This window comes from Taeniopygia guttata, chromosome 2, assembly GCF_048771995.1.
Source record: "Taeniopygia guttata chromosome 2, bTaeGut7.mat, whole genome shotgun sequence".
Lineage (NCBI taxonomy): Eukaryota > Metazoa > Chordata > Aves > Passeriformes > Estrildidae > Taeniopygia > Taeniopygia guttata.
This window is the reverse complement of record NC_133026.1, coordinates 28,310,086-28,326,340: the sequence shown is the minus strand read 5'-3', so window position 1 is coordinate 28,326,340 and position 16,255 is coordinate 28,310,086. Positions and strand designations below refer to the sequence as shown.

At 37.5% G+C, this 16,255-nt stretch overlaps 1 protein-coding gene across 7 annotated transcripts in view; it reads left to right on the top strand.

Moving 5' to 3' along the window:
- ETV1 (ETS variant transcription factor 1) overlaps positions 1-16,255 on the top strand; it is a 66,901-nt gene that overhangs the window by 44,847 nt on the left and 5,799 nt on the right. For 6 of the 7 annotated variants that reach the window (XM_030264743.4, XM_030264745.4, XM_030264741.4 and 3 more), the window contains 3 exons: positions 7,356-7,424; positions 9,737-9,805; positions 12,827-12,996. In XM_030264743.4, coding sequence (XP_030120603.1) covers positions 7,356-7,424; positions 9,737-9,805; positions 12,827-12,996 — 308 coding nt within the window. The remainder of the gene's footprint in view (positions 1-7,355; positions 7,425-9,736; positions 9,806-12,826; positions 12,997-16,255) is intronic. The other variant, XM_030264746.4, reaches the window with a different exon arrangement.

Sequence of the window (16,255 nt, the reverse complement as noted above, 5' to 3'; positions counted from 1 at the left end):
TCCTCCTCCTCGCCTCCCATTTATTTTTTAAACAGTTTGTTATTCTGTTGTACTTCTGAAGGCAAAATTCAGATATTTGGAGATGCTAGTTTGAAGAGGAAAAAGTCAGTTGGAGGCAGTACTGGTTTGCTTTTTCCAGGATATTCTCCAGTGCTGCATTAAATGCATTGACCAGTGCAGCATTTAAAGTGGCACAAGTCAAGGTGCTTCTACTACTGTTTGTGGTTATATTGGCTAATTTTTGTATTGTGCTCTAAAAATAAAAATTTCTGTGTGATTGCTAAGTATGATTACTTCTGGTTTTCCCCTGAGAGATTATTTCACAGACAAATAGACTTCACAGTTAAGAACTATTTCTTGATCATAAGCCTAAATTTTCTTTGTTCGGTTGCATTCCCTTGCTCATAGCTACATCTCATTGAAAACAATTTATTGGTATTAATGTACCACCTCTAATCGTTGTAGATGGATTGGTTGTGTGGATATGTCAGTGTGAGATTTTGTATCTTGCTTCAAAAGTCTTCAGCTGCTTACTCTTTTCCCCAAATTCTCTCCAAGTTTCCTTTTTTTCTTTTTTTTTCTTTTTTTTAATCAGGCTGCAAATACTTGCAGTATTTTTGAACACATTTTTATAAAATGCTTTGTGAAACAGAGCTGACTCCATCCTTTTCCTGGGCATGGTGCTTCAGTACACACTTCTCAAAACTGCATCTCCTTATGTCCTTAAAGAAATTCTTATACACAGAAGTACAATTGTTCTCAATGAAAATCCAGATGGCATAAAGGGAGAAGGGGAGAAGGGACAGGATTTTGCTCTTGAGTTAGGAAGTTTAAGAACTCTCCCCACGTCAATTTTGGTTTTGCAGTTTTCCCTGTGATTTAAAATATTTAATCCTTGTGTTTGGGAACTTGTCTCTGCTGTGTTGCTTCAGTGGAATGATAAAAATTTTGTTCAATAGTTAAGCTGCACTGGACTTTGTACTTGCTTTTAAAACATAAATCTGCTGTTGGACTGTATGGCAGCAGAAAATACAGCATCTGACAGGGAAACTTAGGAAACCTGGACCTCAGAAGATTGCTGTAAAGGGCAGAAATTTAACTTTTCACTTGCTGTCAATCTAGCTGATTTCCTCTATTCACTATTTCTGTCTGAAATAAATCTGTAGTTAGAAATTATTTCACTTTGCAGTGTTATCTGTGTGAACAAAAGACAGCCTGAATACCAAGTTAATGTGCGTATATAGGCAGGAGATCATATATGTGTTTTTGTTTTCAAGGCAGACAATACGATCTGAAAAATTGTCCTGCAATCCCTGTTTTTCAAAGAAATGGATAAATATCCTCTAAATCTACAGTTACAGTAAGTGGCACTGGCTAATGATTTGATTTGAGGATTGAGAGCACAGTCTGGATTTACTCTTTGTGCATTAAGGCAGGTCAAATGGACACAGGCTGCATTTTAAATCAGTAATGGAAGGCTGAAGCCTGCCTTAAACCAATCACATCAGCCTTGCCCAAGACCAATTGATCCCAAGAGACTGAGCCCTGTGAGCTTAGCTTTTATATGAATGGACTCTGTGCAGCCTGAAGTTTCATTCATAAAATGGATGCTGAAGGGAAAAAAAAAAAAAAAAGCCAACCCACACACGCCAAACCCTGGAATGTCCATTTATGCGGAGCTGAAGGGTGTAGTGTTCCCTCAGCTGCTGCTTTTGCCAGTTGCCTTAAAGTAATGATTAATGCTGCTTGGCCCTGCCTGCCTGCAACCTGACACCATTTATGGCCTTGGTGTGTTTCTAATGTATAGTGAATGAGAAGGCTACATTCTCAAATCAGAAACATAAACAGGAACTGGTTGGTCTGAATTCCATTCAAATATGTCACTTCAGCCGTGCAGTGTTTGTCCAACTTCGATTTTACAGGCAGGGAATGGGGCAGGGGAGAAAAAGCAACACAGACATTTTTGCAGTAAGATTACCAACAAAAGGAGTGAGGGAGAGAGAAAATATTGCTGTCTTTTGTTGAATTCAAAGGAGAGCAAAGTTTAAGATACATTCTACAGTTACTGAGGTTAATAAAAGCAAATACATGATTTTAAAGTATGCTCAAAAGATCAGCTCCATGTGGAATTTCAATTCAGAGCTGAATGTATGAGCCTTTGTTTTCCTGTTCTGCTGTACAAAAAGTTACACATCGCCTAGACAGGCTGTTGACATCTGGTCTCACAAAATGCATTAGATGTTGTCATAGATCTAAAAACCAAAGTTGTGGAAAGGAAGATGTTTGCTTAAGGTTTTTTCTGTATGTGTGTAATATTTCCACTTAGACAGAAGCCGGTGGGGCCAGACCTAATTCTCTAATAGTTTTTTGTGAAATGAGGTGTAAGAAATTAAACTTTAACAATTTTAATTATCTATTTTTAGAAGGAAGTGTATGTGTATCTATGAGTGCACCTTCTTTTAAGTTTGTTTTTTTTTCTTAGATTGCTGGCACAATGGCTGGTGACAGGGAAAATGAATAAAACCTTCAATTCTGAATGTATCTAAATTGCATAATGATTTCTGAAAATATTTCTTAATTTTTTAATTTTTTAGAGAATTTTATCTGTTTTCACCCGTGTGCTTTCAGTGCACTTACATTTTTTCATGCTGAGTCTGCTACTGAAAAAAAAATGCTGATTTTTGTATTGCTAGGACTTCACCAATTTGTAGAACTCTGTTCATTACATAGCTTGTGAGGGGATAAAGCTTTTAAAGGTGGTTGAACTAAAACTTGATCCTCCAGCATTTGAGTAGTGGATCAATTGCTCAAGCAATTCCAGTATAAGGTGTGTGTAATTAGTTCCAGTATTTTCACCTGAATATCTGCTTTTTGGGGAGATATAAGTTTGAATCTAAATGTGTTCTGCAGGTTTAAAAATCTAAATGAATAATTTGTTACTTCTCCCTGGAAAACACAAATCATACATTTTTCTTAATGACTCCTGGTGCTACCTGAGCAATTTGTTGCAACCTTGTTTGAAGAACTGCCGTTCTTACCTAAAAAGGTCCTGTTTTCTAGTGATTTCACTACTGTCTTCACCCTTGAGCTGGTCAGAACTTCTCAATGATGTTGCAAACAGCTGCTTTCCACCAAGAGGCTGAATGTGTTTCAGTGGTGGATGAAGTGTTCCTTTGTAAACTGTTTGTCAGTGCTCTTGGAAATCTGTGAACAGAAAAGTTATTTACAGTGATAGTGTGATATTTTAAGTTTAATGCCAAAAGTATGATGGGTTCTAGTTTGAACATTTTATTTTTAAAAGGCTACTTTTGTCCCTGCACTTGGTAGAAATCTCTTCCAGTACAGCAACCACCTGCTCATGTAGCAGAGAAGTGCTGGTACTGTGCAAGAGAAGCTCTGAAAGGCACCAAAGGGATGGCTGGTGTGTTCACAGGCTCAGGCTGGCGCATGGGTGTGACACCAGGTTTGTCCCAGCTACCTGAGGGACTTGCATGTGACCTTCTGTACCCAGTAGCACAATAGGAGAGAATCTGCGTGTGCTGCATTTCTTGTCTATGGGAAGACAAAGTGGCACATTTAAGTCTATCTGTATAGACACACAAACTCCGAATTAATGAAATAGGGGTCAAAATTCACATAATTACTTTTCAGTCCAAAACGACAATTTAGAAGGTCATGGCATAAGCAAAATTGCAGGATTTCCAGTGAAGCCCTTTCAAAGTTTTGGGGAACAGCTCCTTTTGAAACAGTTCCTTATGGAATCTGCTTCTAATATGACTCACTTGGTAATAAAGCGTAAGTGGAAAAGTGCGCTGGAAAACAGTAAGAAGGTTCCAGTCTTATTGTCATCACTTTTCTTTAAACCTTTAGGGAAGAAGGCATGTTTCACTGTGAGTTGAGTGTTTGGTGAATTTGATTGACTCGTTAACAGGCTCCCTGACTAAGCAACCTGCCTGCCAGTGCAGCACAGTTTCCACCTGAGCTGCCACATGGAAGGTGAGGCCAGGCAGGTAGTTCCCTCCTCCTCCCACCCTGTTTCAGATGGCCTGTGCCTTCTAAGGCTCCATCTCCACTTTTCTCCCTCTGCATGTGCACATGTACAGTGCAGTGCCTCTGTATCACACTGTGCCTTGTCACCAGCCCGTGGGGTGTGCCTTGGGCCTCCAGATCTCCAGCTGATGTTGATAAAGTGAACTGAAAAGTAATTCAGAGTTAGAATGTAACATAACAACCTGCCCTTCAGTTAGGGAGGCTGTGTAAAGTCAGGAACAGCAACGGCTGAAGAATAAATCCTGGTTCGGTTTTCCAGTTCCTGCTTTCTTCACTCAGAGAAGACAGTCAGTCACTTCATCCCATAGAATACAGTCTTGTCATTTCATCCCTTTGCCTGCAGAAACTCCATCTTCCCTGTGTCTATTCTGGCAAGGGACACAGGCTGAAATTCTGTTTTTTTCTCTGCGGGGTGAGATTGTAGGAATGAAATCTCATCCTTATCTCTGAAAAACAATCAGAAAAGAGGATTTAAGGATTCTTTACCTGCTCTGAGTTATATAGGGCTGAGACAACCTAACTCCTTAAATTCTGACATGATAATTAATATGAACTACCTTACCAAGGGACCACTCAAGTGTCTTACTTGATAATGAAACTTGATAATGATTTTTCTTGTCCTGAGAAAGTCTGTTCGCAGCAGTGACACTCCTGGATGAGAAGGCATTTTAACAGTGTCTAGATTACGTGTACTCTTTAAAACAGCACCTGTTGCGGAAGGAATGCTTTCATGGTCTATGATACAAAACCATATTCATTGTTTTAAGGTAGCTAATATGTTTCTGCTAATAATAAGAGCAATTAAGAATGACCGCTAAGTTTTCCAAAAGAATAATAAAAAATTATAATTTTTTTACATTTCCCTATTTTTAGCTAGTTTTTTGTTTTGGTAAAAAAGTGTTCTGCTGTTCTTGAGCTGATGTAACCTTACAATGTGAATTACTTCATTAACAGTCTGAAATAAGCTTGTTGCATGTCTAAATTCAGGCACATTTTTCTTCAAAGACCAAAACTTGCAAAAAGATGATAAATCAGTCATTTCAAACACTTGGATCTTGCCCTGGAAGTATTTCATGCCTGCTTCTGTCTTATTTGTTGTCTTGAAACAATGGTTTAAGGGGAAGAAAACATATAATTGCTCTGTAATTTCTACACTAAAATGTTTTCTTTTGAAGTAGCTCCACTTAGCATGTAAAAATACTTCTGGGTCTTAGTCAAGCATTTAGTACAATTTAAAACTGCAATACTAAATTTCATTGGTTGGACTTTTTATTAGATAAGGTAGAAATGAAATCAGCAGGCAATTTAATTAGCAGTAATTTTTCTGGGCAAGTCATTACTTTGATGAACTTCAGAGCAATGTTTATGGCTCCTAATTAACCATGTTAGTCATTTGATTGAATAATCACTTTGGAAATGTTTCTACAATTTGATTAGAGTCTGACCCACTCTGATAGTCATAAATTAACTGATAGCACTTTAGGATAACAAGACTCTAGTTACTTTACGAGAAATAAACTCTTTGTTGCTGTATTTTTTTGGTTTAAGCACAAGCTAACCATAAGATTAAGTAATGTTGGTATAAACAATACTTGCCTTAAAGAGACTCCAGATGTTAAATATAATTTACTTAGGAGCATGGGAGATGAAACCCCAACTTGGCTAAGAATACAGCTTTGTGGATGCATGCATAATTCTTTATTCAGTATACCCTGGTCTATCACTTTGCAGAAGTGGAGTTCATGAGTCAAAAAGGGCTTTGCTGCCAATACGAGAGAAGTTTTACCTAAAATAGAAAATAACATCTGTTTCAGTTCTACAGCTTCCTCTTTTTTACGTAGATTTTTCCATTCTTCTTAGAATTCAATCTACTTGCTAACATGAATGATTCCTTGCAGGTGAAACACTGCTTGTAGCCTTGACTTCTAATCTGCAGAGCTATACTTGACTGGGGTGATCACTGAGTCACTGATTCCTGTGGTTGCTCAGAATAGCTGCCTGAAACATTAGAGATTCTCTAGGCCTGAGGAGGCAGGCACCAAGCATTTTATCGAGAGAGGAGGTAGTGAAGAGTTTGGCACAGATGTGCAAGAGAGATCTTGGACTGTTAGAGGAAACCTATTATTATTACTGCCCTGTGTTTCACTTGTTTGTGAAGTCAGTGTAAAACCTCATTTTCTTATCCTGCCAAATCTTTGATACTCATCACTAGTCAGTGAACAGTGAAATTTGGAATCACAGTCTGAAAGAGTCTGTAGGCGGTGTTGGAAAAATAATGTCTGCTCTTTCGACCTCTGTTTGCATCTCTTTAAGAGTTACAAGTTACTGGTAACAGATTGCATAGCTTAGGGTAGGAGTTCATCGCAAGATCAAATAGACTTTGTTAAGCAAGACTTTTGATACCCAAGAAGTAGGTTAAACATGGTCTAGAAGGGCAAACATTTACGGTGTGTTTCTGTTTGCAAGTCCCTGTGCACAGGATTTGACTACTTGGGGACAGTGCAAGACACAGGGAAGTAAAAGAATGACATTTAAAAATACGTTTCTCGTTAGTTCTATTTGGCTTTTCTCATTCTTCCTGCAGATTTGAGTAGAGGTGGAGAATAGCAAATAAATATCAATATTGCTTAGAATATGCACAGTATTTTTTTTTGAAAGATGTTTTTGTTTTAAAATGGAGAGTTTTGTTTTAAATCCAAATGTTTTAAAATTGGTTTTGTTTTAAAGTGCAGAGTGATATAGATAGACCTAAATTTCTGGATACAATTATTAGCAACTGCAGAAAATTTCATTAACCCTTCAAGTCCTTAACCAGAGTGTAAAAAGCATTATCCTGCCCTAAATTCACTTTGACATTCCTTGTGTAAATGTAGTGTTTATAAGTCACCAGTGTGACTGGCAGTCTTTTTGGTGCAATTGATTAAAAAATTTGGGTTGAATTATCTACAAAGATAGATATACAAATACAGGGTTAAAATATTCATGGTCATTGGTGAAGGTTTTTTGGTGAATGGTCTAAAGTGTAATTGACATGGGAGTCAGCTTTTAGGAAAGTTGATTACACGAGGTTTGGAGTTCAATTGCCTATTGTAGGTAGGATCTCTTGAGCCTCACATCACGACTTTCTCCCTGGCCGTGTGTGGTGAATATGTGTGCTGCTATGAAATGCTGTGTGTGGACAGCCTCCCTCTCACTATAGCTTGCACCCTTTCGTGTTGCTCTGCTTGCAGCTTGTCCCATTGATAACCTGCACACTTTTAATTCCAGACAGTCTTTTGACTTGCATTGTCATCTTCTCCTTCCAGAAGTGCCTAGCTGCCATTCCATTTACATGAGGCAAGAAGGCTTCCTGGCTCACCCAAACAGAACAGAAGTTAAGTTTTCTATTATGTATCACTTTTGTATGAGAGAAATGTAAAAAAATTTAAAAGCCTGGGGGTATCTGGGTCTCACTGGTTTAATTCTGGGGCTGGTAAGACTTGCATCATCCTTCTTTCCCTTTTCAGTGTTCAGTTTCTGATGGCACTGAATTTTTTGTAGTTTCTTTTAGTGTCATGAGTTGATCAGGTTAGAAGCAATTATATTACGAACTTAACTCATTCTGCTTTTCAAGGCCTCTAGCAGTTGAAAGGAAGAAATGCTTAAACATTTGTTTTATTCATTCTGCTTAAGTGATATTTTCCAGGCTGTTAGCATGACAGGCTCACTTAACTGTGTTAAGTAATCCATTTTATATGTTAAATTTAGTGAAGGTTTTGGGTTTTTCCTTCTGTTATTATTTTTGCAACGGTTTGGTTCACTTTATGCCCAAATTAAGAGACAATACCAAAATTGTCAATGATTTCAGTAGGAGCCTACATAATTGCCAAAATGAATAATTCTGAGTGACAGCACTTTATATGTACGAGAGATAAGAAGTCCAACAGAACTAAGATGACTGTGAAAGAGAGGTTATAGCCTCCACTCTCCTGTTTTAGTTTATCTTAGTCTTAGCAATATATTATTTTCTTCTTGTTTGTTTAGGGTTTATTTTTTTCCAGTGGGCAAATTTCAGAAACAAGGAATCTGGTTTTGAGATTGATGAGAATCCAGATAGACATGAGAATCAAAGTCTTCGAGGAAGATTTCATTTGCTAGTGTAAAGATAGAATCAAAAAGATAACACATCTGGCTAAAATCTCATCTGCTTCTGGGTTGAAATAAAGACAGAAAAAGAAAAAAGATAGTGTTAACAAGGAAGGTAAAACAGGAGATGGAAGTTTCTAAGTCTTGTTATATAAAATTATATGAATTATGAACTGCAGGGATAAGGGCAAAAGATTTTGAGTTTTAATCATAGCACAGATAGGGAAAAACCCATCTTATCCGTGTTGCAGTCTTGTTAGGAGTTGGAGGTGGCTGAATCTTCATGAATGACGTAAAAAAGCAGTGATGTTAGCTAAATATTTGTTTTGTGTATTTGGAAATCAATCAACATAATTTTACAGAATAAAGGTCATGTCAAATCTGATTCTGTTCTTTGCTGAAAATAAAAGTTTGATTGATAAAGATGCTTGTATTGTATAGTTTGACTTTTTATGGCATTCAGTTTGCCTCTGCATTACATTCTGATTAAGAAGTTAGCACAAAGCAATATCAATAAAGTGCACATTAAATACATTAAGACCTGGCCAACTGACAGATCTAAAAGAGGCTGTCACCAGGCAATCATCTTTGAATGGATTATAGTTTGGTAGGAATTGATATCAGGAGTGTCGCTATTCAATATTTTCAGTAAAGATACGGAACAAAGTTAATAGATAACTTTATAGCACAAAGATAGAGCAGTAAATAATGGGCATGACAGGCCAATCACACAAAGCAGTTTGAATTGTTTGGTTATCTGGGCACATTTAACAAAATGTTTTTTTAATACATGAATGTAGACTAGACCTGTGGAACAGGGAAACAGTATATTGGAAAAAAGGATTTTGAGGTGGGCCTCCTCCTCAGCTTTACAGTGGGAAACCAGCCCAACTGAGCACAGTAACCCTAAGGCAAAAAGCCTTCTGTAATACTTAGGCAGTCAAAAGGAGGGTCAGAGGGCAGCAGGAGAGGAGGAAATGTTTTGTCTCACTCAGTAGCATTGGTGAAACTGATAATCAATATGCAATACAGTTCTGGTTAAGCAAAACATGAGCATAATAGGAAATAGTAGGAACGTGTACAGGAAGGTGTGCTAGAAAGGCTACTGGGCTGTAGACAATGTCTTTTAATGACAAAATAAAATATTACAAAATGATCTTAATTGAAAGGAACATCAAGAGCAGTGTGTGAGGGTGACCTGTGTGGGTGTGAGGAGGAAATACTGAGTCTTGCAGGGAGAAGACCTGCAGGAATTAATGGTTAAATGTCAAAGCTATGCTAGTTCAAACAGGAAATGAGCAAACATTTTGTAATAAATCATTGAGAGAAATGGGTGCTTTTTCATTTTAGCAGGTGGAGATAAACAGTCTTTTGGGAATGCATATGTTAATTAAACACCCTTGTACTTAGGCCAAAATGTTGGGATTGGGCGGTGTCTAAAGGATGTGGGATATTAATCTGATTCCTGTATAACTCAGTGTTCCCTCTGGCATTAAGCCTATGATCTCTTTTTTTCTACATGCATCTTTTATATAAATACCTCTCTTTCTTTAACTTACAGGCTGTATGTATGAAAAAGGACCTAGGCAGTTTTATGATGACACTTGCGTTGTTCCAGAGAAGTTTGATGGTATGTATGACACTTCTCTTTTTCCTGTGTAGGGAGATGAAAAAGAAAGAGATCAGTGTCTTTTCTCTCTTGCTGATCAAAAAATCTTGGTAATGTTCCAATTTAAGATTCCTTAACACACCATTTGTGGTGCACCCAACCAAAGCTGACCTTTGCCTCTTGAAACCAAAGTCTCTTCAACAGGATGTCATTTGACTTTTGCCAGCAAAAGATGCTGTATCCAGACTTGTAGCAGAGGAGCTCAGTTCTGTACTGTTGAGAAGTAATAAGAGGATTTCCATTGCCCTGATGTTCACATACTACTTGTTGTTTGAGATGTAATGAAAGCTGTACTTACAATTAACAAAACAGTGGAGAAAGCAGCAGCTTTGGTTTTACTGAGGACTAGGCCTCTTGTCTTGCTGTCTACAAAGTGATGAATAGTGGGAAGTGAGAATAAAGGGCATTTTTTTGTGTTTATGCCAATGTATTTGCACTAGGTTGAATGTTTTAGTGGTTTATTTTTCAGTGGGATTGATAACAAATCAATGCTCTGTTCACAACACTACCAATTACAGCAGATTTTTTTAAGAGGAATTCTGAGGTCAATTAAAATGAATGGGCCAAATTATCCTCAGTTACTCTGACGTAAAATCAGTTTCCTGGTGTAACTCAGTTGATTTCAGATTTATTTCATTAGAAGCAAAGTAGATGGACACGGTATTTCTTGCCAGTGACTCTGTTAGTCTCCAACTTTGAGAAGTAATTTAGAGACCAATTACTTAAATTTGCTAGAATGGCATTATGTTAGTGGATGCATACGAGCGTAGTGTTGTTGGTGTAGCTTTTGTGTTAGTATCTGTGTATCTGGCTTTATTTATTTCAGCAGGAAAGATTAGGTATTTTCTGATAAACTTGTGAACAAATCTTTGACCACAGCTAAAAGTAGGGCTGTAGAATTGGTGTTTTTCTCCTACTTTGTTTTGTTTGTTTTGTCCTGAAACTCATTTAGGGATTACAAAACTATTGCGTGTTTAGCAGCATTTGTTGTATTTGATGAAAATCTGGAGACTCTTGAAATGAAAGTAACCCAGAGAATTGTACATTCTTCAGAGTATCACATGTATTTTTATGTTGGTAAGAAATAGATAAAAGAGTTTTAGACAATATTAGACCTAACTGAAGACTGCTCAATCCAGTATTACATTGTTACTGCATTGACACAGTCAACGAAAGTGTTTTATTGAAAGTCTACTTTATACCCTGGCTTTGTAATGTGAGCTTGTTTGGGTTTTTAAACATTTTTTTTAAAGCACATTTTGTCAGATTTTTTTTTTGTTCCCCAGAAATTATTGTGGATCTGATCTGAGCACCAGTGTCAGATTTATGTGTACATTTATGGGAATGGGATCAGACCCTGTACTACAAGAAGTTAAAATTCGTTAACAGTAGTATTTGTCTATGTCTTCCTTGAAAAGTTTGGGTATTATACAGGAAAGGGAATGAAAATGAAAAAGAAATATAGATACAGCAAAAGAATTAAATGTTAAGAAGTATTTTTATGCCTGCAAAGCAAGCAGTCTGCTGCTAGTTTCTATGACTGCCCCTTGAGGAAACACCTTGTACTCTAGAAGATTGATCTTATGATGCAGATAGGTGTGTTTATGCTTGCAGCATGATGTTTTGAGGGAAAAATAGCAGATGTGTCATCATATTCTGGCCAATAAAGCAAAAGTTGGATAAGCCCAGGACTAGTCTTGATGTTTCAGAAGTAGATTCTCAGCTGCTTCATTTGAAATCAAAGACCAGCATAAGGAAAGAATTTCATCCTGTGTAATACTGCGCTTGCTATTTGCACATTGCACAGCTATCGTTACAAAGAAAAAACCTGTCCTTGAAAAAGAAGGACTTTCAGGACTGTAACTTGAACCTCACATAAACCAAAAAGCCTTGTGTTGATTTATTTGTTTTCCACAGCTATTGAGTCAATTTTCTTTCCTGATTACAAAAGGAAGTGCTCAGTTTTTAATATTATTATTCTGCCTTTCACTGCACAGAGCCATTCTGTAATGGCTGTCAGAGCATCCTTTGTGGTTGAATTTAAATTTCTGACTTTCCTTATTAAACAGGTCACACTGTTTATTGGAGGCTTTTGCTGTTCTGATAGTTGAAATGAGGAATTTACCAGTATATCTAGGATTGCAGTCCTTGTGTGGAGAAAAAAATACTGTCTGCTTCTGCATCAGACCTTCCAGCTGTTGTTGTTTGCATGGGTTGTTCATTATAAATATGATTTAAAAACAACAAAGACAGTATGGATGTAACAGGATTGTTTTCTCATTGGCAATTTGTGGAACAGCTAGTAGAATGTTATTGATACTTTTTAAAATGTTTTTCTAGACTTAAAATTTTAGAAAAATTAACTTATTGCTTTTCAGAGGGAATACTCATTTAATATGTAGATATGAGTAAAAGTAATTTTTGCTCATATGCAAGTCCAATAGGCCACAGAGGAACTTGTGTATCTGCAGGATTTACATGCCTATACATAAAGCACATGCTGTTTAAGTCCAAGTCAAATACTTTGTCAAATTTTCTTTAGAAGCATTTGCATGCAAGAGAAGTTTCACTCAATAGGGTTTTGCACCTTATGAAGCCTACATTACTTTACCAAAACTGGGGCCTGTGTAAAGTATAGTATACAAACACAGTTCTTCGCATATCACAGTTGCTTCGAAGATAGTTTATGTGCTTTCAAAGAGAGCATATTTCAAAATGGTTTGCAAAACATTTGCCTTTATCAAACCTATATGGGGAGAGACTTAGTGAGACTTCCATAAATCATGAATGAATTTAAGTGCTTTTTAGTATATTAATATGTTATTATAAGTCCCCAGCAAACAGGGGAATGGTGCATTTGAGGGTGGCTGATTCTTCCCGCTGTCTTTTTACCCCTAATGATTGCTTTGCCAACGTATCTGACAAACTGAGCGATGGTGTTCCCAGGCATTGCTTCTCCAGCGTTGTTGCTGTTGTGTGCAGGTGATGTCAAACAGGAGCCAGGCATGTATCGCGAAGGACCCACGTATCAACGGCGAGGCTCGCTTCAGCTCTGGCAGTTCTTGGTAGCTCTTCTGGATGACCCATCAAACTCTCACTTCATTGCATGGACTGGCCGAGGCATGGAGTTCAAGCTGATTGAGCCAGAGGAGGTGAGTTAAACAGACAGTGCCCCACATCCACTGCCCTGTCCTGAGAACTTAACTGTGCTCCTTTGGACTTAGGCCTTGTTTTCCTTCAGTATTTTGCTTCAGTAGTGCTTTAGAATGGTGACAGGAGTGGTGAGGGAAGTTCTTCAATTAGAACAGGGGTGTGGTTAAAATAGATTTGACTCCTAGTCCCACAAAATAATAAAAATGTTGCAAGTACTAGAGTTAGTAAATAGTTTGCATTAATTGTGGGGTCTACATTTTTCAGAATCACTTTGTGGACATAACTGTATCCCAAAATCCTTTGAAAAATTGTCCCTAACTAGTCTTTCAATACCAAATATTAGATTCATTAGATTGAATCATTAGATTGTTTAGTACAGGCTTAGATCCTAGGCCTGCAGATGCTCATGGACGTGCATGGCTCTTCTAAACCACGGAGTAGATAAAACTACTTATATTCATGAACATTTTCTGAAGCGTGTCTTAGTTCACTTGTGTGATAAACAGGAATAAATTGAACTGATAAACAGGAATAAACTGGACTAGGTAATGTTATGTAACCTAACCTGCATTCTTAACTATCATAGAAACTGTTGGAAGATCAAGTGTATGTAAATTTCGTAGTAAAGTTTAAGGGGAGGATTTAATTAGGGTTGTCAAAAGGCAGTATCATTCTGCTTTACTTCATTCTGCTTTACTTTTTTTACCCCTTGAATAGGGTTTTCTAACAGAGAAGACCACAGCAAATTTTCTGACAGGATCCCTTCCGAGTTAGAGCTGAGTGGGAAGGCTCGGGGGTGTATGGCTGCTTCTGCATTCCACCAGCTATTTCTGCTTTTTGCTATCTATCTTCTGGCATTAGCAGTCTGAAAGCTTTCTTGAATGTTACTTGCTTACATTGTCTGCTAGCAGCTCTGTGGAGATGCTGGAGCAGTTGGGGCTGGTGTCAGGACTGATGTCCCTTTCCTCCCGATGTTGTCTGGCTGAGGAGCAGGTTGCTGTGAGGACCCTGGTGCTGGCTCTTGTTTGTCTGAGAATCCCTTGCTCTAGTGATAGTCACTGCTGCAGATCCTGACATTGTGTATCTGAGGATGTTAACTCAGAACATTCTTAGTCAATATGATACTGAAACTTTGCTGCAAGCCTGTAGCCTTAGCAGGCTAGATAGATTCCTAGTTGTGTAACCTGTCCTGGAACAGAGCAAAAATCTTTGGAAAGTCTTTTGTTTTGTTTTGGTGAATGATGCATATGATTTTTCCCCCTACCCTAGTCTCATATTTTTTACTCTTTTAGTTTTGTCTTGTCTTTAAGGTAAGTCCAATTTCCTTCAAGATTGAAGAGTTTTATTGAGAAACGGTTTCCAGCAGATGGTGCAAAAACTTTATAGATTTTATTAACTAAGGAAAGGAAAGTAACACACTACTAAGGTTTCCTTATTGTGTAATTCCCTGAAGATCTGGATATTCTAATTTAAATTAAACAGATCATCTGCATGTCTGGCTATGTAAAAGTTGCTTTGTGTTTTTGAGCAGCATTGCATCCACGATCTGGAGGAGGCTTGAAGCTTGCCTCACTCTGTGTGTTCCTAGGAGTACAAAGGAGACTAAGTTGTTTTCATATGAATGTCATGAATCTGACAGAAAGTCAATTAAAATAAGAATAGCCTATGGGAAGTCACACAATTTTGTTGGTTGCCAAGTATAAGTTGAAGGGAAATGAAAGACCTTGTTGGTTCTGCTGTGGGAACCTTGGATGTCAGTGACATGGCCTTTCCATCCATTCCTTACTGGAGGTTTACGCCCTCATAGAAAGAGTGACAACAAAAAGGAATATGTATCGGCTTCCTGGGGTGCCACAGTTCATTCAGGAAGTAACCGTGAACTGTGGAGCCTGAGAATTGGACATAGGTCCATGTATTCAGGCTTGTCACAGAGACAGCAACCTTCACCAGGAAGGTAGGGTAGAAGGGTGGAATCCCTTCCATAGAGCAGGACTAGGTAAATGCTGTGCAGTTTGGAGATGGGAACTGGACCTGATTGCTTGTTTAGGAATCTCAAAATACCACACAATGTAACATTCTTCACCATTACTTGTTGTTTATATTTGCTGTGTATTTATTTATTTTGCAAGCCTGTTATATTGGGGACTTTTAGGACTCCGATTAATGCAGAAAAAAAAAAACTTGGAATGAATAAAAAAGGAGTGATGTGGTAATGTGTTACAAAAATCAGTAGGTGAATCAAAGTTAGACATCTAAGCCAAATCTGCAGCTGGAATAAATTTATGTGATTGGAGGTGTGTTTCAATACAGCTAAAATGTATCTGAAGTTGTCAGAGCTGTGATAATTTACATAAGCCTGAAAAGCTGCACCACTGAAAGGAAATAATGCTTTAAAAAGAAATTTTAGAAATTATTGTCCAGGTGGACACCAAAATAATAGATTTTGCTCATGGCTTGCATCAAAAAACTCCAGACACCTATGGGAAGTTTCACAGAGCAGTCTGCAGAGAAGCTGCTTGGCTACTCTGTCCTTTTTCCACAGCTGTATGTATATGCACCTCTCAATCATTTTTATAAAATGTGCTTTAAAAAGTTCATCAGTTCTGCCTTTTTTTCCCTGAGGTGATATTATAGTCATTTTTACAGACAGTAATTGAAATGTCACCAATAGCCAATTAAATTTCAGGCGAGGAATAAGAAGTTAAGTTCTTTAAACAAAGGGTCGCTTTGTCCAAAACTATCTTTAGCAATAAAACAGGAAGCATAAAGTCAAGCAGAAAACATAAGTCAGAGCAGAAGGCATATTGTTCTCTATGGAATAGTTTCATGAGTTACTTGCAATTCACTTTTTATTGTTATTTTAAAGAGAAATTATACGGCTGAAATGATGAAATTTCTGTTCCGTTCTTCATACCACCATATAGTTCTTCCAAGTGGTTATTCTGCCTCCTTAGATAATTTTTTTTTTTTTTTTTGCTGAAGTAATGTTCAAGACTGGGAGTTGTCTTTTGACTTGTATCTCCTAATAATTGCAACATTGCCATCATTCCAAGTACAGTGTGTATTAGTTCACAAACTAAGTGTGTATGCATGTGTGTTTAAAATAACCTAACTTTTTTTCTGACAGCAAGGAAGAGACAGGCACAGTGCAATTATGAGTAGTATCAAATAGAAGAAAGGTTTTGTAAAAGTTTTCCAGTGGAACTTGCTAATGTTTTTTGTTCATCATCTCTTTGCTTGGCTTTATTTTTTCATTGA